Source organism: Toxotes jaculatrix, chromosome 11 (genome assembly GCF_017976425.1).
Source record: "Toxotes jaculatrix isolate fToxJac2 chromosome 11, fToxJac2.pri, whole genome shotgun sequence".
Taxonomy (NCBI): domain Eukaryota; kingdom Metazoa; phylum Chordata; class Actinopteri; family Toxotidae; genus Toxotes; species Toxotes jaculatrix.
Window position 1 is genome coordinate 20,938,369 of NC_054404.1, and position 21,298 is coordinate 20,959,666.

The 21,298-nt window shown below is 41.9% G+C and overlaps 1 protein-coding gene across 4 annotated transcripts in view; it reads left to right on the forward strand.

The window, feature by feature from the left end:
* ttc7a (tetratricopeptide repeat domain 7A) overlaps positions 1 to 21,298 on the forward strand; it is a 48,648-nt gene that overhangs the window by 7,072 nt on the left and 20,278 nt on the right. For 2 of the 4 annotated variants that reach the window (XR_005894917.1, XM_041050543.1), the window contains exons 4-15: positions 1,034 to 1,164; positions 2,073 to 2,197; positions 3,377 to 3,455; positions 3,923 to 4,092; positions 6,754 to 6,817; positions 6,998 to 7,135; positions 9,525 to 9,608; positions 10,600 to 10,704; positions 13,846 to 13,963; positions 14,665 to 14,722; positions 15,057 to 15,129; positions 15,246 to 15,406. Coding sequence is in view for 3 of the 4 variants with exons in the window: in XM_041050543.1 (XP_040906477.1) it covers positions 1,034 to 1,164; positions 2,073 to 2,197; positions 3,377 to 3,455; positions 3,923 to 4,092; positions 6,754 to 6,817; positions 6,998 to 7,135; positions 9,525 to 9,608; positions 10,600 to 10,704; positions 13,846 to 13,963; positions 14,665 to 14,722; positions 15,057 to 15,129; positions 15,246 to 15,406 (1,306 nt within the window). In the remaining variant the exon portion in view is untranslated. Of the gene's footprint in view, positions 1 to 1,033; positions 1,165 to 2,072; positions 2,198 to 3,376; positions 3,456 to 3,922; positions 4,093 to 6,753; positions 6,818 to 6,997; positions 7,136 to 9,524; positions 9,609 to 10,599; positions 10,705 to 13,845; positions 13,964 to 14,664; positions 14,723 to 15,056; positions 15,130 to 15,245; positions 15,407 to 21,298 lie in introns of those variants that run through there. The other 2 variants (XM_041050544.1, XM_041050545.1) reach the window with 2 other exon arrangements.

A 21,298-nucleotide genomic window follows, 5' to 3' on the forward strand; every position in this document is an offset into this window, starting at 1 on the left:
GCTGCACGTGCTGCTTAATTAGTGAAATGGCTTCAGCTGGACCAGAAGCCGAGTTACGGGATTTAATCCCCCCAAAAAATAGCACGTCGGTTATTTGGGAGTATTTCGGGTTTGAGGCTGCAGACGTGTGACAGAAACAGGTACTGTGCAAATGTTGTAGCGCTAAAGTTGCAACATCCAGCGGAAACACAACCAATTTGTACCGACACTTGAAAAATCACCACAGGCGTTAGCTTGACGAAAAAGTCCGGTGAAAAGTCTCGGCCTGTAGTAGCGAACAGAGAACAATTACAGCATCTTTTGCCAGCGTAACTCCGTATGATAAGAGCAGCCGAAGACACCGGGAGATAACGTGGTGACTTTTAACACGGTCACCAAAGACGGATTTAAAAACCTCCTCCACACGCTGGATAGAAGGTATGTGACTCCCCCCCCGCACCTGTTTTAGCCATGTTGCCATCGCACAGCTTGTTCGCGGAGTGTAAAGAAAAAGTGGTAACAGAGCTGAAAAATGTGGAGTATTATGCCACAGCTACTGATATGTGGTCAAGCAGAACGACCGGGCCGTATCTTAGGTCGACTGTGTATTTCGTAAATGACAACTTTGAGTTGAAAAGTCGCTGTTTGCGGACAGAATACTTTCCCACTGACCACACCGGAGAGAATATTGCCCTGGAATATTTAACTTTTTAAAACTTAACACAGTTAAGTCAGTTTTGTTTTTTTGCATTACTCTAAGTTCAGACAGTCAAAGATGGCTCTTTTAGCATTAGAGTAATGACATTTAATGTTTTAGTGGTATGGTGTAGTTTTCTGTCATGTTTAACTGTTACTTGTTGTGAATATTGCACTGAAGAAAATCATGAATCAAATCAAAATAGTAATATCTGCCAGAAAAATCACAATTGAAGGATTTTTCCTAAAATCCTTCAGACCTACTTTAAATGGTACGTTTTACAATAGACTTTCATTTCTGTTGTAGACCACACATTCCTTTCTTTTTCCATGACCACTGTGTCCCCTTGTGTTTCAGGTCTGTCTCTGGACCATCAGACAGTTTCTGCAGTGTCTCGGGTTCGTCTGTCAGAGAGGGAGGAGGAGAGTCTGTCCTGTTACCTCAGGGCCTGCGATGCTGCTCTGTCCTACCTGCAGGAGCTTGACAAGGTGGATTTTTATACATGCAGAGTGTGTGTGATATGTGAGCAAGTTTTTGAGTGTGTGTTTCTGTAGAGTCACTTACATTAAAAACCAATGTATAGCGTCTGTGTGAATTAAGTACAGCTTGTTGTAAGAGGAGTTGTGATCGTCAACTATACTTGTTGCCAGCACTTTTTTTTTGAGTATTTATAGTTTAGTTTTTTTGTTCTTGTTTTCTAATGCAAATATTTAATATTTAGTAATCTGTGGTTCTGTATCTGTCAGTGCTGTAATTCAACTAAGTTTGGTTGTATGCAAAACTTTGGGCACCCCCAGGGGGGGCCCAAGTTCTATGTTGGGATTTGGGGTTTTTAAGTGAAAGGAAGTAAACACAACCCCTGCAGCCAAAAATGTATGTGTAATAAAAAGTAACATACAAAAATTTTTGTGTTCCACAATTTCTGTTATTTAAGTTAATTGAATAAAAAGTAGATCAGTGCGTTAGCATTTAACAAAAGGCTCATTTTAATACCTATTTGCTTCAGGTTTTGTTTTCTACTTCTTTTCACCTACCCAAACTTTATTTTTGTACAGCTGTACATTTAAGGTACATACTTGAATATTTCCAGCTCAAACTCTCCATTTATTTATTTATTTTATTTATTTTGCAGCTGTAGTTACTGGTTAATTTTAGGTTTAGATTTGACATATAAAACTACTGTTGCACAACAGAGTGTTAGGTAGTTATGATTAACTGCTTCCTAAAGGATTCGAACATTAAAATATTGCTTACATGTCAATGCATCAATACTAATGATCCAATAATATAATATTCTGTCATAAGTATTTTCACTTTTGACACTTTACATTTTATTGCCAACACTTCTGTGTGTTGTGCAAGTGTACTGAATATAAACTATATTGTGTGTTTACAGGTAGTTACCACGCCACACACCAAGACAGCCAAAGCCAGTCTGCTTCCTCCACCTGTGGACATCGACCTGGGCTACTTCCTGCAGGCTGCGTTACAGAGTGCTTACATTTGTCTGCTGCAGAGGGGGTGAATCTACCAACCATATATAGATATATATATATATAGATACATACACACACACACACACACACACACACACACACACACACACACACACACACACACACACAAAACAACACAACACAACACACACCAAATACCTAGTGTCTGCCTTCTTCTTTGCTGCTCCGTAACCCATTTACATGTTCTGTTATAAATGCTTCTTTAAATAATTCTGACTTGACCTTCAGGAGTTAAAATATATCAGGTAATAAAAAAATACTCAACTACATGTTACGCACAGTTGTGTAATAATTAAATACCAACCTCCTCTACAGCAGTACAAGTCAACCGATTCTGAAAAGTCTGCCAACTATAACTGCTTCTTAATCAGGATCATTTTTAAGAAAAGCAGAAATAACAGAATGCATCTATTAAATTGATTTTTGTTATGTAATTGGCTGTGGGCCTTATGTAATCACAGACTGGAAGTCATAGTTTATCCACCTGTATTTATGTGATGTCACTGGCTATGCAGTATGTTTATTGGCTGCATTCTCTGCTGATTCATCCCCGTCTGTGATGGAGGGAACCTTGGGCTTTGTCCTCCTGTCTTGTTTTAGAAAGTGAGGAGAAGAAGAAATCAAGCTTTCACTTGCTACACAACCTCAGGGCAGGAGATATGCAATTTAATTTGTGACCAGCAGGTGTCAGTGTTGCTCTAAGACTCAGGAAAGCAAAGTAGCCTTTGAACTAGTGTTGGACTGTCTCATACACTCCGTTGTCAGTTTATTAGGTACACCCAGCTAAAACAAATGCAGTCTAATACAACAGTCTAATAATGTTCTTTGCTGAAACTGTTTTAGATGTTGATTCAACTGCATGACCATCTTGGAGGCTGTAGTTTGGGGCGTTGTTGAATTGTATTACGCTGGTAGTGTTTTTCTAGTATTTCCACCATCACTGATGTCAATAGGGTGGATGAAATATTGCAGCTGTGGCCCAGGATATGTAAAGCAGTTTGCAATCAGAATATCAGTTCTATTATAAAGAGTATTAAATGTGTTAACTGCTGTTCTGTCCAGAAGACCATATATGTAGCTGCTTTGTCTTCAGTGTATTTATTTTTTTGTATTTTTTACAACTTCACAACCTATACATCACACTGATATACGCCTACTCTGTGTGTGTGTGTGTGTGTGTTAGTCATCTTGCGCAGGGTGCTCACCAGCTGCGTAGGGTGCTCAGGGTGGTAGAGTCACGAGGGTCTCAGAGCTTCAGGAAGGTGAGGTGTCTCACTCATACACATACACATACGCACACACACAAGTTGTGGCTGTACTTTGCATTAAAAGCTACTAAGCATTAATTATTCTATAGCTTAACATTGCACTGTATTCCATTACTCTTTCTGTTCTAAACTTTCATCCATAGTCCATTTAGTATTGATTATTAAGGAATATATTGATATAAATGAAATGCACAATATATGATGAAAACAGAATTCTGTGCTTTGAAGATTAAGCATAATTTCCCTGTTGCCATCTGGGGTACAGATGATGGACTGATGGGACATGTGTATCACTAAAAGTCTCACATTGAGTCTCTTCAATTAACATTGGTTCAGTATAATTAGTAATGATTACTTATCATGTTTCTGTCTATTATAATCACTTAATATGCTCATCAACATGTCAGTATAGACAGGATTTTAAATAGTTCAGTAATTACTGCATTGTGGTTGCATCCTAGTCTGCAGCGAGGAAGCTAGCAGAGGTGCTGCTGAGCTCAGTGAGTGAAGACAGCTACTGGCCTCCGCTGGGCCCCCCTCCCTCAGCCTGGCTCCACAGAGAGGGAGCCGCCGCCTCCAAAGACGCCATATACCCCACTGTTAAACCACCGCAACGTTATAGCACTGAATGGTTTGTGTTGCCTTTTCTTTTTTGTTTCACTCTTTTTTGTTTTTTGTGGACAGTGTGCTAAGTCAAACTGCTTAACTCAAACTCAGCATTTACACAGCCATCTGTGGTTGTGTTTTGTTGCTCCACTGTAACAACTAACTATTGTGTACAAAGCAATTGTCTCTGTAGGTTTCAGTTTCCTTTTGTCAAAGTTTTGCTTTCAGTGTATCAGAAGTGAATCAGTTTTGTCCAACTTACCGTCCTATCAGCTACTGTAGATCTTGGAAGCTGGTGCCAGTTTTCTTTGTTCTAGTGGTTCTTGGATGATTTTGTTCTAAATATTATGAGTCATCAGCAGGGTGGTGTGAATCTGAGCCATATCTCTACAAAGTAAAAGAACACCCTTTTATGGAAAGCAAATTGGTATTATGTAACACAGCTGCCAGCAGGGTGCTCCTATAGGTTACCAGTTAGGGTCATCCAAGGTGAGTTTACTTCACACTCCTTCCTGCTCTTATCAGTGTGATCTAAAATTCAACTTTCAACTAGGATGTTTGGTCCTGTTCAAGTCATCTAGAAAGACAAATATGACAGAAAAAAATATATATACTTGGGTTTGACTGCAGTCTATGGGATATCATATGAGTACAACTTTGACAAAGAATACTGTACACAATACTAAGAAGACCAATGTTTTCCATTTTCTTAGACAGTGCTGACCTGCAATTTTCAATTACCCAAAACAGAAATCCACAAAAGTTATTAACTTCAAACTTTCTGCATCATCCCTCAGAGTTGAACAACACGTGCATGTAAAGAGTGCTATATATAGCTCATCTCATTATACCTGAGGTCACAAATTTGTAGCTTGTCATTAGCGTAGCTGCAGTTTAAGGTTTAAGATGAGTTTAAACCTACACCATTGCTGTGTCTTCAGAGGCTGTGGTTTAAAGTGTACCAATGACTTACCTGTGTCTTGTAGAAACCACCTAAACAAAACCACCAGAGGCAACCATGTATTATTTAATGCAGTGCTAGTTCGGTCCCTATTCCTGGCTGTCCTATCTTCCTCCTTTTCCTCCTTTCACCCAGCCCGGCCATCGGCAGGAGGGTCCCCCATCTGAGCCAGGTTCTGCTCAAGGTTTCTTCCTGTTAAAAGGGAGTTTTTCCTTGCCACTGTCGCCTTAAGTGCTTGCTCTGGGGTCAGGCTCTGGGTCTCTGTAAAGCGCTTTGAGACAATTTTGATTGTGGAAGGCGCTACATAAAATTGAATTGAAATACAGATACCTTATGAGTTTGTTGGTTTATCAGTAATCTAGACACCTGTGAACTCTGTCACCTGACAGTACAATTCTTTTCCAAAGTAGGATTTTTATATATATATATATATATATATATATATATATATATATATATATATATATATATATATATATATATATATATATATATATATTACCATTTACTTTGATCACCCTTTTCCTGAGACTTACATCATTATTATGTGGCTTTTCTTTATAAAGTAACTTCATCATACATCAGATTCAACTTAGCGTACAAATGACTTTTAAACCCCTCAAAGTTCCAGTTTAACTGAAAGCTCTTAAAGCCACTCAGATGTAAAGTGGCACAGAAACATACTATCATCTTATTATGTATGGAAACTGAGACATGTAGGAGATAAATAATATAGTAAGAAATATCATAGTATTGAATAATATAACAGCATAGCATCAAATAGCATGAGATAACACAATATAGCATAACACTGCATAAGAACAGAACCTAACAGACCATAGCATAGCATAAGCTAGTATAGCACAGAATAGGGTAACAACAAAACACAACAGTATAGCATAACATGATATCCTAGAATATAGTATAACAGAAAACAGCAGAGTATTTCATTGGATAACATGACATGACAACGTGAGATAAAGTGGCATAATGTTAACAGGGCATAAAAATCCTTTGCACAGTCCTGACAAGACAAGCTGGTTATCTGCATCATCACACACTACTGTATCACCATTTTGTTGCCTCCTTTCTGCATTTCCCACTTTGCAGGGATCCTGCGCTTGTTGTTCAGGTCCTGCGAGCCATACTTAGTCACCGCCACATGACTAATCCTGCCCACACTATCATAAGTGAAGATCTAAATCCATGTCTGAGATTAGAAGGAGAGGTTGAACAGGAGAATTCCCCCCTGAGGAATAGCTGTACTTCAGTACTGTTCATGGCTTTTGTCATCAGTTACCTCTTCTGAAAAGGCCACGGTGGTGTTTGGTAAATGTGTCCTTGAATAGGACACGGAGCTGACCAGAGAGGGAAGGGAGGCACAGAAAGTGATGAATGAGAGGGATGGGAGAGGTAGAGATGGACGAAATGAAGGAGCCTGTCCGTGTGTGTGTGTGTGTGTGTGTGTGACATCTGAGATAGTGCTGTGTAGCGATATACCCAGGGTGGTCCGTCTTGTGTTACAGCACCACAGGTGAGACAGAAACTGGACACTCCTGGCAATCTGACAGTCTACCTCTGGACAAGCAGTGTGTATGTGTGTGTGTGTGTGTGTGTGTGTGTGTGTGTGTGTGTGTGTGTGTGTGTGTGTGTGTGTGTGTGTGTGTGTGTTAGGGATAGACTTGCTGTTCTTGGTACTACTTCCTGTTTCCTGTGTCCTGGCAGTTGCTTCTGTCCTCAGGACGTGGTGGAAGAGGCAGTGTTGCTGCTGCTCATCACAGAGTCCATGGTGAGATACACACACACACTGTTTTCTGCCTTTTTTGCTTCTGAACATTTCAACACATTTCTCAGAGAACACTGTGACTAAGAGCTTAGACCACCAGTCCAGCCACCTTTTCCTTCCTTTGTCTTCCTCCTTTTCCTCCCTCCTCCTTCTCTTCTTCACCCCGTCTCTCTCTTCATCCAGGCCAGCGGTGAAGCGGTCATCAGTCGTCTGCCTGACCAGGCGGAGGCTCGCCAGGCCAGTCTGCAGGATGCCACCTCTGTCTACGACCTGCTCACCATCGGCATGGCCAGGAGGGGGCAGTACGCCATGCTGTCTGAGGTGTGCTCATACACTTACACGCACTCTGTGTTGGAGGTCTGAGGGGAGCAGAGCAACAGAGTGAGAGATGAGATGTGTTAGTAAGAGCTTTGCCTTTGTCAAACTTTTTAATGAATGCCCTCATCACTTTGAGCAAGGGGGTTATGTATCTCTTTCTCTCACTGTCTCTCCGTCTTTTCTCATCTCTCAGCATCCATTTCCTGCTTCTTCCTCACTTGGTCTTCCACTATCTTGCTCCAAAGTCCACCTCTGTTTTCCCACTTTTTTTACTCTCTCTGTTACCCCCCTAATGTGACAACTACCCCAGATGTGGGAAGTTGGGGAGACAGAGGTTGGAGGGGTCACCTGAAGTTAGGTTTGTCCACCTGTCTGACTGATTCATAGACAGCATCAGTCATCTTATAAAGAGGACCACACACACACACACTGAGGTAGTTCCACCTACACCAGTGGGCCAGTTTGCTGATGTATAAGGCCAGTATGGGCCATTTATTAAAACTTAGATGTCAGCCAGTCAGTGCCATCCATCTCTCCTGTGATGAATACAATTCACTGTGATTGATCACGTACCCACTGTAGCATTAATCAATTCATGGGGTGTCTGCTGCAAACTCCAGTTCTAATGTCAAATCTCAGTTCAGGGATACACATCTATGTATCAGTATTATTATAATGCTTGAAAGTGAAACATTCAAGGAAAATGTTGAAGGCTTGTATGGAAAAAAAAAAAATCAAATTCAGTGATCTGGAATATCTACTGAGTAAAATAAACTCCTGGCTGTGGTGAAACATTTAAATATTGTAGTTAAGACAAAGTAGCAATACCAACATTTAAAAATATTCCATTACAAGTACAAATATATAACTGTTATGAGGAAAATGTATCAAAAATAAATTTGTTTTTTATGCATGATCATTTTCAGACTGTTAAGTTACTAAATCTGTTAAATTGTTGGACTGATATGTCAACATCACTTTAACGTTGCTGATTGAAGTGGAGCTGGTTTAACTACTTTATACAGTAACGGGTTGTTTAATCTATGGAAATGCAACTTATTGTACTACATGTACTAAATTTGTAGAGAAATGTAAAATCTTAATCTGCAAAGTAACACAACCAGCAGATACAGAGCAACATGAGCATTAATTTGAATCAGTGTTTGTGTCCAATGCGTAAAGTCCAACATTCTGTCTCCTTTTAGCTCTGTTTTGGTCTCCGTTAACTCCTGAGGGAAATAACTCATCTTTAGCTGCAAAATGATCCACTATGTTCACCAGCTAGTCTCTAACTTTGTCTCCTGAGAGTTTTTTTTCACCGAGAACAGCCAAATGCTCCTGCTGGAGAAAGGGGATGATGAGAGCAGTGAGGCTAAACCGAAACAGTGAAGTTGTAAATCGGTCCTTAATCTAAAACACTGAGTGGATAGCTGCTGAAACACAGTCTGGAGCTGAGGGAAACTGCAGAGTTTGGTGATAATTCTCTGGCTTTGTCATCACACATGACACTGTACATATTACGCATCATTCACGTCATTAGAACAAATGAGAATAAAAAAAAAAATCAATTGCAGCTTTAAAAACAGTTGTTGAGTCAGTGTACCTTCTCACCTCAGCCTCTTGGCAGTTGTCTGGTCCTGTGTCCCTGAAACCTAATTCAGCCTCTGCTTGTTAACTGTCCACACAGGGGTTAAACGGGGATTTGTAATTGGGTGGGGCCTGATTTAGTAGGGTTAACAAGGGTCAGCACTGTTATGTAGCAGCAAAGATAGTCACAGCTTCAAATGGCTTTATAAAGACCGAGGATATATCAGTGAAGCATTACAATTCATACATTGTTTAGTTCATTCATTTGTCCTTTTTAAAGAAATGTCTAAAGTCTGTTTAGTCCAGAGTTACTCAGATCACTCAGAGGGTGATACTGTACGATGGGCTCTGTACAGCAGGACGTCTTTCTCTTTAATGAGAATATTGGGCAGACCTTTCTCCTGGTTTAGCTCACTTCTGCATGAGTGACAACGTCTAACTGAGTGGCGCTCCATACCGTCCTCTGCTCGTCCACACACACATCAATCACATCATTATGTACTCCAGCAGAACAGAGTGGGTGGTGTGTGGTGACTGACAGTCATTCCAAGCTAGAAAAATGTAGCCAAGCAGAGAGGCCATTCAGCTTAGTCACTATGTAAAGGAGGAAAAAAATGAGTTAATAAATTGAATGATCCTCACACCCCTGTTTTTCTTGTCTTAAAAATTGGTTTCCTAATGACTTGGTGTAGGGACAGTTTGAACACAAACACACATTTTTTTTTTTTTCTGGGTCGGTCCAAGCTTGTACAGTCTCTCTGCTACAAAATTACATAACTAAAACATATCTGTCTGTCTTCTCCAGTGTCTGGAGCGAGCCATGAAGTTCTCATTCAACGAGTTCCACCTCTGGCACCAGCTGGGCCTGTCACTCATGGCGGCCGGGAAGGTGAGCTCACTTCTCCTTATATACCAGCAACAGACCTTCACGCACACACCACGCCACACCCAAAGGAGACATCCATCTTCTGCCATGCCTCTGTCCTGTACACTGCGGTGCTCCGTCCTCACCCCTGTGTCCAGGCGAGCAACAAATAGCATTCACAGCTAAGTGTTTGCTGTGCTTGGAGGGGCAGATGGTTTGAATTTAACTCAATCTGGATGATTCAGGTACTGCCAGGTAATGGACAGTTACATAAAAAGTACAGTGAAAGGTGATTCATGTACCTTTTAAATCTAAACCATGTAGTATAGATTGTATTTCATACTAATGCTACCCCCACCGCCATCTGCTACTATAAGAATAACCTTGAAATTATTGGGAAGTGATATTGAATGTATTTGGTGCTAAGTAAATGTAAAAGCTGCTCTAAGGTTAAAAAACTGGACATTCTTTAAATGGGAGAGGAATATGGAATAGCTAACAATCCTCTCTATCTTCCTCCTTCTGTCTCTCTCAGTCCCTCTGAGTATGTGAGTGTGTGTGTGCGTGCGTGCACCCATGTGTACCCATGTGTGTGACAGAAAAATTGATCTGGGTTGCAGGATAAAGTGACACTGCAGATCAATGGAGAGCTCTAGAAATAGGCTGCTCCCTAGAAGGAGAAGGGGCCGCCTCAGTGTCGTCAGATCCGCTTCTATTTAGGGCCAGCCGAGTGTGTGTGTGTGTGTGTGTGTGTGTGTGTGTGTGTATGTGCATGTGCATGTGCATGTGTGTGAGCGCATGTGTGAGTGCACGTGGTCCATTAATGATTGACCCATATGTATTAAGTGACTCTGTGTCTAAATGGGTCTATTAGGGCTGTGTAAGGACAGTTGATGTGTGTTTGATATACTCGCTTAAAGCACTCGGTGTCATCTGTGGTTGCATGATAACTGACTACTGCATTCACATGAATCACAATTTGTCACTGACATTTGTATGTGTGTGTGTTTTCCAGGGGGTTGGTGCTGTGTCTGTATTTAAAGAGTGTGCCAGGATGAGACCTGAGGACCCCTCATTGCCCCTGTTGGCTGCTAAAGTCTGCATTGGTCAACTGCACTGGGTGAATACACACATAACACCTACATAAACTTGTATGCAATAACATGCACACACGGGCAGTTGGGAGTCAGGCCTGGGAGCCTGAAAAAAATCACACACATTTGAATAATAATCTTTAGTCTTTTTCTGTCTCCGTATCGTTGATGATCGGTGGTGTCCTTGCTGTCCTGTTTTTGTGCTGATTTTCCTGGAGATACTTGTTGCTGTGAATTTTCTGTGGGTGGAGCTGTTTTCCATGTCTGTTCAGCCATGTGGCGGCTCCTCTGTTTAGCGTGATGCCAGTGTTTCGCCTAGGATTTTTTTCAGCAGTTGTGTGCATGTCCACGAGAGCGTGGTGCCGCACCGTGGCCATATTATGTGATGAGAAATAACAAATGGATCTTGGTTCATTTTAAAGTTTCATTAGTCAGAAAAAAGTTGGGAACCACTGGTTTACAACAGCTTTTTCTTCCTGTGTTCCCCCTGTTGATTCATCTTTCTTTCACATGCTTAGGTGCCTCAGTAAGACAACCAGTGGTACAAACTAGCTGCACAGTTATGCACAGTTATGCATTAAAAATCTTAGTAATTTAGATATAGTCTCTCAGTAGATTTATTCCAGTGTCTGGACTGACTGCAACTATCTCACACATGCGATCCTGCATTAACCCTTAAAATAAATAAGAAGAAAATAAATTCTGTGAGAAAAGATATGTTTAGTTTTAAAGGTTTTATCCATGCTGAGAGCATGGCTCTAAGCATGGCAGTATTGGTCTATTAGTTTTATCACTTCTTCCAGACTGAAATAAGAACTACCATATGGATTGCCAAAAAGTTTTGTACAGACAATTATGGGCTCCAGACAATGAATTCTCCTGAACATGAGGTTGACATTTGTGGTTTTGTTGCCTTGACAACAATCAGATGGATCGCCATGAAATGTCGTGCACACATTCATGTTCCCTGCAGGGGGATTTTAAATATTTTTTTGTGATCCCCTTCACTTTTCATCAAAGGTCAAAACATTTTGTTTGTCTAGTTCTTTGGTTTTTGACCAAAATACATTCAAAGCTAAAGATATTCCCATCAGCCTCAGCTGTACTTTGTGTTAATGCTAATTAACGAATGATAGCATGCTGACCTACAAAACCCAAATTACTGTACAGTAAACATTATACCTGCTAAACATCAGCATTCTAGTTCTGTTGTTGTGAGCATGTTAACATACATTAGTCTTCAGCTTAGTCTTGTTTCATGTTGAATGTAATGTAACACAACTATTTGACATGCACTGTGACAAGCGGCCAAAAGGACAAATTGCTTTGCATCAAGGGGTTAGAGTAGAAAAGTAGAAAAGGTTGCTGACTTAAAGCACCAGTCCAGTCAGTGTCAACAAAATATGGACCAATCACAAAGGCAAACAGTAATGTATGTAAAGGTTAAAATTACACAGGATTACAGTGATAGAAACAAAGGTCCATTCACCATCTGGAACTAATGAGATACTGCAAATCTGCATGTGAATGCAGTATCACGGACAATCACTTTTGTAATCCATGCATGTTCATCTGCATTTAGTTAGACCTTCAGCTTCGGGTTAAAACTTATAAGACCATGAGCTGGAAGGTGAAGTTGCGTCATAGAATTCAGTAGTTCACGGACTGGAGGTTTATGAAATATTTGATGTGTGTATTTGTGTTTTGAAATGCAGTGCGTGTGCATGAAGTCAGAAAGTCATGGCGCAGCATCACTGTGCCGCTAATGTTTCAGGATTGACACTGGGGTCACTCAGGCAGATACACATCACCGTGAAGCCCCGGCCAGCTTGGGTAGTCCTGCTGTTCATGATCTGGGCAGGAGGGAGAAAGTCACATCAACAGTGGTATTCAGGGTGGAGGGAGGGAGAGAGAGAAAGAGAGACTGAGGGTGAGTTAGACAGAGAGAGAGAGAGAAAGGGGTCAGAGATTAGGAAAGAGGAGCTAACAGGGGCGAATGGAGAGAGCACATCTGTCAGTGGCTGGAGATCATGGCAGGCCGGAGACACTAAGGAGCTTACAGCCTTAATCACAATGGGACACTATGGCCATAGTGCAGTGGGGCATTACATAAATGGGCCACCATTATCCACCATCAGCTCCACTGGACAGTCTGGACTGTCATCCAGCCAGCAACACATATTGCATCAGACCAGACCAGACCAAACCTATATAAGAATTTCTTCATATTTTTTCAGGTTTTCATTGTTCTCCTATACATGTATGTGAAATGGTAAAAGGCCACGCAAGCCAGGGCATGTGAAACCCCCGTCCAAACCCATGACATCACTGCAAACTGCACGATTGGAGATCTGAAAGCAAAGCTGCTTTTCTAAATTCCTGAAGAGCAGTTTTGCAGATGCAAGTTTTTCACCCAACAACAGCGACATGCTCTTCTTTCACACCATTCAAGGGAGGAAAAAAAAAACGTAATCCTCCTAAGACGTGCATGGACGGGCTGCGTGTTTAAATGACAGGCTATTGTGTGCTGGCTTTGAGCTCGCAAGGACTGGAGTCACAGAAAGAGACAGAGAGAGAACAGAGGAGGATGATGGGAGGAAGAGGAGGGAGGGTGTCAGAGCAGTTGGCTTGCTGTTGCGCTGGCTCGCCGTCAAAGGCATTACCCCCCTACGCCCACCTACCCACCTGCCTGCCCACCACCAGCCATACCTCACACGGAGTGACACACTTTTTCCTCGGCTCAGCTCAGCCACACACCGCCTGCAGTCTACTGCTGTGTGTGTGGGCGAGTGTGTGTGTGTCCTTCACCAAACTCTGCGTTGTCCTTCAGCTGAATCTGGTCGGACTAAACTCACACCAGGCTCAGGCAACAGTACTCCATTCCCTGCTGTACTTCAGCCAAATTTGCCCTTCAGTGCTACAAAGGCTTTTCCTGTCACACACTCATGTAAGAGGATGTTGCAGGTCCTGCTTACAGCACAATATTTTGCAATGCTCCTAGGAGAATTTTTGTTTTGTATTATACATCAGTGGTTTCATGATGTAACTGCATTTGTGTGAAATAGCAGAATAATTCAGTTTCACCTGCCGATTGAAGTATATACACTTATTTGAACATCCTTCAGAGATTAACTGCGTATATGTTTTGTATTTGTGTCTGTGTCCAGTTTGAGGAGGCAGAGGTCCTGTCCCAGAGTGTGGTGTCTATGGGGGAGGAAGCTGGAGAATTTCTACCCAGGGCCTACCTGGCTCTGGGACTCTGCTGCAGTCTACAGGCCTCTGATGGTATGGATACACACAGGCAGGCCACAAAACCTCTTAAGGAGGAGTCAAAGGAGGGTGGTTAACTATGGCGTGCTTTAGTTGCATAGAGTTAACCAGATCTTGAGAAATGTTTAGCATTTTGGGAAAACTCATTTATTCACATTATTGTCAAATGTTAGATAAGAGGACACCACTGTGCTAACATGGTGACCGTTAGCTTAGCTTAGCATGAAGACTGAAAGTAGGGGCAAACAGCTATCCTTTGGACCTGGATGGTCTAAAGCCCATCAAAGTCTTTTGGTCCAGGGCTTAAAAAATTCTGCCTTCCAGCACCTCTAAAGCTCACTAATGAATATGTTAATGTTTAATCCATATAAAAATCAAACCAATCATTGTTCATTCTGTTGTTGCTTTTACACAAAATTCTATGCCAGACTGTTTTTGGCTGGGCGCAGTGACCTAGAGTGTTGACACCGTGAGGTTGCCAGGAAGTTACTGTGCCAGCTGGGTTATCTGTTCCCAGTATTGCCAGTATTTATGCTACATTATGGGTCATAAAGGTACATGTGTCATAAGGGTCATTTTAAAAGAGTACTGATGAATTACCTGCTTTGTTGTTTAGGTATCAGGACTTGTTTAGCACATGGTGCTTTCATTTTATACAACATAAACTTCTTACTGTTAAAAATATAAGAAAGCTAAAAACTAATGTCTTTCTGCAGCTTCTCTCAAAGCAGATCGGAACGAATTCAACAAGAAAGCACTACAGGCTCTGAGAAAGTAGGTCCTGCTTCTTCCAATCTTTACTACATAGGAGTTGCCACCGTTTTTGTCACTAAATAAACAGCAAAACTAATGACATTCCCATCAGCTCAGCTGTACTGTATACTGTATTTACTGCTAATTATCAAATGTTAAGATGCTACATTAAGATGGTGAACATATAAACAGCATATCTGCATATAACAGCAGCATGTTAGCATTTAGCTCAAAGCACCACTGCACTAAAGCACAGCCTCACAGGGCTGCCAGCATGGCTGTAGACTTGTTGACTGCTTTATATGCTGTTGATTAGTTTAACCTATAAAAGTGCATGTCTCTGTTTCCTCCACAGGGCTCATTCATTAGACCCCCACGATGCTCAGATTGCTATGTACCTGGCTCTGCAGCTGGCAATTGTACGCCAGGTATAAGCAAACAGAAGGAAAATATATGTTTGGATAATCAACAACAGGTATTATTTATTAGAAAACATTGCAGACTGTAAGTTATACCTGAGAGTGTGTGTGTGTGTGTGTGGCAGGTATCGGCAGCCATGGAGCCCCTGCAGGCAGCTTTATCTCTCTATCGGGACGACTTACACTCCCTCCACCTGCTGACCCTGCTGCTCAGCGCCCAGAAACACCACCATCATGCCTTGGACACCCTTGGCCTGGCCCTCAGCCAGCACCCCGACAACTTCAAGTAAAGCCCACTACACCATCCCACTCACACGCGCAACAGAAAATGTAGTTAGAAGTGTTGGTGAATTGAGGATAAGGTGCCAAACGACTGCTGTACTTTTTAAACTTTTCTCACGTGTGAGTATGTGTGTGTTTAAGAGTAGCTCCAGTGAGTGGTGCAGCAAGGGCCTGTCTTAACACTAGTCCTCTCCGTAGGGATAGGGTGTCTCAGCTTCACTGTGTTGGAGGCCAAGCACACACACACACACACACTTGAAGCCTTATTTAGATGTGCCAGAGTGGAGGCCTGCATTGCGGTACCTATGCCCCTCATACACCCTTACCCTTTTAACTCTGCAGCTCTGACCCGAGCCCCAGTGCTGCTTTCCTGACAGAAGTGAATCATCCAACACATAAACCCACTCTTCTAGGCTAAGCAGGTTAAAACACAGTAAAAGAGATTTTTACACTCTAATCATTTTGGGACATGTAGGGATTTAGCACTTTGCTGTAGGGCACTTTGAAGGGACTCAACCTTTGACCTTTTGGTTGTGGGTTGGTATCTTTAATCATGCATTCACCATTTTAAGTCATACCTGACGTAGGTTTTATATGTGCATACATTTAATGAATTATATTATTGCATCATATCCTGTAGCTTTAAAGTATATCAGAGTTACTGAGAAGGATATGAGATAGATAATGAAGATAATTAATATTTTTAACACCAGAATTCTGTTCTTGTCAAGGTTAAAAAGGCTCAAAAAAGTCATATTTGATTCTCAATGAGAATCAAATATGAAATTAAATAGTTTGAGGCAGGTTAGGGGCTGTACAAACTGGTTTGAGATGCTCACATTATGTCACAGAAATGTTTTCAGTCAGTCGTGCTGAATAAAAACAACAAAAACATGTTCATTAGCTCTGGAGGAAGCTCTGTTGTATCAGAGACAGACAGCATTAACCATCCAAGCCAATTATTCCACACTAACCATAACACAGAAGCATGTTGCATCATCTCTCTGTGGTTTGATACTCTCTATTTCAAAACCCAGTAAAGCATTTCATAATGCAGCCATTTGGGGTCAGTGTTGGCCTCCATGGTCCCAGCACAGACAGATGGGGTACATGCATACATCAGGAGAGCGAGGGAGAGAGAGGGGAAATGCAGAAAAACAATAAAACTGATGACACAATGAAGGCAAGGAAGGATGTAAGAGCCTGACAGGAAGACGAAAACACAGAGACAGAGTGTGAGGATGCAGGAAAGACGATGGTTTCATCATTACACGGGTTTTACTGATAAGTACTGTATGTACATTTGAAAGATGAAATCTGTTCTCTTTCTCTCTAGATGCACAATCACACTCTTAGAGAGAGAGACACACACACACACACACACCTCCTCCGTAGAGACACTTGACTGCTTTGACCCATTTAAGAGCTCTTTTCCGGGCTCAGCCAATCACATCGTTCTCTGCGCCAGGAATCCCCATCGCCCCAGTAACCATGAGGTCATATGGGTAGAGCAGGCAGCATCAGTTGTTGTTCCCAAACTGTTGTTATGGAGTGGCAGAGAGACACTGAGTCAGAGAGGAAGAGAGAGAGAGAGAGAGAGAGAGACAAATGCATGTATCTGTGGTTTGCTGAATGGAAAAGCTGAATTAAAATGGCTTGTTAGTGAATGTTCATTAACTGTATTATTACCTCTAAGATTTATTGATCTATATTAATGATGACAGTTTTACTGTTCTGACATGCCTGCAGAACAAATAGTAACTGAACCCACTGAGAGGTATAGAGAGATGCAGACAGTAGATCTCTGCATGGACCTGAAATTTCCACCCTAATCTGACCTTGCCCAATTGATTTGTGCCCAAACTTAGTCTGGGACCAACAGCACACTCTCTCATAAAATAATGGAGTAGACTGGTTTGAGTGGAGCAGTGTAACAAACCAGTGGTCTAGTCTGCATTTAAATCAGTCTGTCCATAATGATTGAGTAACCATCTGTGGATATTACTGGAAACATCATGTAGTGTTGTATACTAAACGTATGTCAGTATTATAGAACATAGTATAGAAACATAACATGTTGTGTTATGTTCCCTGGTGCGTTTCAGTATCTTTCAGCTTATTGTTTTGGTGTTTTACTTGAATATCTTTGTTCCACCTCAGTGCTAGCACAAAAAACATCAGATAGGCAAAGTTAGCGCCTAGCTGGTGAACATAGAGGAACATTTAAAGAGCCAGATAATTCCCTCCAGGAGTTTGTGGAGATGAAAAAAGAGCCAAAAATGAGAAATGAATTGCTAATATTACTCACAGAGAAACAAGCTGCATGTCTCCAAATGACACCTGAATATGTTTGCCAACATGCAGACAGAGAAGAATGTTCCAAGTGTGAAAAGGACAAGATTATTAGTATGCAATGTCTTTTAGCCCTAAACCCAACCCAAACCAACAATATGCACATGAAGATTAATCCACACCCAGTCAGACTGTATCAATACCCTCGGAACCCATCGGGCTGAGGCCGAGTTGCAGATCTCAGAGTCAGAAAATCAGAGATTGAGACAGAAAGAGAGATGGGGGGGGAGAGAGAGAGAGAGAGAGAGTGTGATAGTGAAAGGAGGTGTATTCTCAGTAACAAGCTCATTGAATATTATTTGCTTTGGATGTGTGAGCGAGCATCAGAGATCAAAGCTTGTATCGTGCATGGTGCTGGGCATTCCACAACAGTGTGTGTACTTATGTGTTGTGCTGCTGGGGGGATGTGGGTCTTCACGTGTACCAGATCATAATCTTGTACATGCATGTTTGTGTGTCACTGTGTGTTTTTGTATGTGATTCTTGTTAGCCACTGCCTCCCTGCACCACAGCAAACTGTCAGCTCGCTGTAGCATACCGAATTTCTCCTTCCTCCTTTTCTCCCACATCCTCTACCCCCGGCTTCTGTCTTTCTCTCGCTCTCTCTCTCTCTCTCTCGCTCTCTCTCGCTCTCTCTCTCTCTCTCTCTTTCTCTCTCTCTCTCTCTCTTTCTCTCTCTCTCTCTCTCTCTCTCTCTCTCTCTCTCTCTCTCTCTCTCTCTCTCTCTCTCTCTCTCATTCTCCATCTCTTCCTCTCTTTCTTCCTTTCTCACCCTCTCTTTCTCTCCCTGGCTCTCATCTTTTTTTTTATCTCTCTCTCTGTTTCTCCCTTTTCTTTGAAAATTTAATCACCCAGTAAACAGGCATGCATTTCAATGTGAAATGTGATTCTCCTACAGATTGAGAGAGCTGAGGAAAGAGAGGGAGAGAGGGGGGAGGGCTGTGTGTGAGAGAGAGAGAGAGAGAGAGAGAGGGAAAGGGGGGAAGAGAGGTAGAGAGAATGATCATGGTCTCACAGTTTGTACCAAAGAGAATGATTAATCCCAGCCTTTGATTCTGCATTCATCCAACGGGATGTTGCAGCATGAGCAAGTGTGTGCGTGTGCATGTGTGTGCATCTGTACGCATCTGTACAAGAGTGTGTATAAGCATGCACATGCGTGCCTGGCTTATGCTCTACTACACAAAGCAAGCATGTCTGCACAGGCTTGTGTGTGTTAATCTCTTTGCATGTACTGTATACACCAATGAGCCACAACCTTAAAACCAGTTACCAGTATATAAATATATATATATATACACACACACACACACACACACACTACACACGTGTGTGTGTAATGTGTGTGTGCAGTGTTCTGGCTGTAGAGAATACACACTCTGATCTGTGGGAGTGCAGAATGAGTAATACTGTAGATGTACCACTTTTTTTCAAGGGAACATTATTAGCTATTTTTACATGGAGTTTACACTGGCACTCACTACTCTTGGTTGGCCACCACTGAGCATTTATACCGAGCTACACTGCTACACATCCATCCTCAATCACTACACGCCAGGCTCATTCCCAGGAGGCTGGAAATGACAGCCTTTGTAATCTGATGTGTAGTTGTGAGTGCTGTAATCTTGATGAAATCTATTTTTTTCTGGAGCTACGAGGGAAACACTTTTGTGTCTGTGATCGAGCAATAAATACCAACATGGAAAAGACTCTATCCTTGGATGACTTATATCAGTTTGATATTACTTACCATGATGTACCAGGTGCCATGTCCTCATGGCAGATTAAATATGTCAATACATTTCAAAGAAGTAGTTATTCCATATTCTTCTTTCCAAATATTGCCCTCACATGCAGAGAAAACAAACCCTTTATTGCAAACAGGCTTTGACAGATCTTTAAACCTATTTTTTTTTATTTATATGGCTTCCATATTAGTTTGCTGTTAATCCAAACTCACGCCTTCCTCTGTTTCCATTGTTTCAATCTGTATTAAGCTGTTGGCAATTAAGATAAAGACCTTCCAGGTTCTGCCACAGTCTAAGGGCATAGCACCTCCCTTCCTTATAGGCTTTTAATGTGAAACATCTGCAGGAAGTGCTGAGTTTCTTTGATGTTAGCTTATGAATAAATGGTATATAATAGTAATTATTTTAAAAACAAAAAACAAGAACGGTCAGTAAAACAGACTCAGCTATTATTTGAACACCATTTGAACAGCATGCATTACCAGCTATATTTAATTCATGTTGTAAACACTCGTGACGGCATACAAATGTGAATAAAGGGCAAAGAGGTGTAAATAAGGTGTAAAATCTCTGCAATGTTTTTTGATAAACAGTGGCCTCACCGGCAGGAAGAATGGGGAAACGTGGCCTTTTCCTGTGGTGAAAATTGATAGAATGCACATCCAGTCCCAGCTGTGTTGGGGCTCCCCACACACACTTAAATTGAACAAGTTCCCAGGAAATGCGACTGAACTGCGTTTCAGTCTACAAGGTCTCTGTCAGGCAAATATTATTGTGAACAAAAATGGGCTGTATATACAGACCAAAAAGTTAGAGGCCCACTTACAAATAAAAGCTCACACGATACTAAATAATTGAGTCACAAGTAAAGATATTTATTTAGAATAATCTGAATATTTTGAGAATTTATGGTAAACTCTGTTTTGGTGTTTCATCATAGAGTATTGTATTGTATATAGTAGTACTGTACAAGACAAAGAGAGAAGTCAGTCCTTTGTCCGGATGATGTACACCCACACAGACACCTTGTCACGTTTCAGCACTAGGATGGATTTACACCATCACAGCGCTAAACGCTTTGCCACACTGGTAATGGGGAGCCCAGAGACACACAAAATCACACACATACTCCGGTGGACCCCTACTGGCAGGCGCAGCCTTAACACAACGTCCCTCGGCAGCACTTGTCATCTGCACGTCAGAAAATCCAACCTCCCTCCTCCCACACACATACACTTTCAATTTTTTCTTTCTCAACATCCCCCCATCTTCTCACACACACACACACACATACATACACACACCCTTCCCCCAGTCGTCCACCGACCCGTGAGTTGGTAACGAGGCGCATTTCACTGAGAGTTTTCTCCCCTGACACAAGCTCGTCTCGCTCTGCTATTGATCCTCACTCTCTCTCCATCCCTTCATCCATCTCTTCATCCTTCCCTTTCTCCTTTCTCTCCCTCTATCTCCCCCCGCCCCCCCCCACCTCCACCCCCATCCTCTGACAGGAGAGCATGGAATAATTGGAGGAGCCTTCAACAACAGGGAGGCAGTGGACGGCTAGGCAGGCGTGCATCAGATGTGGTGCACTACATAGTCTCCTTGTCTCTCTCACTCTCTCTCTCTCCGTCCTCACACTCATGGATGAGTGATGCCCATGACAGACAGCATCCTCTGAGAGCCCCTTCTGGCAATTACTACACACACACACACACACACACACACACATACATCAGAGACTCCCACATCACTTAACCAGTTGTCTTCAACTAAAAGGGCTGAGCGGAAATACT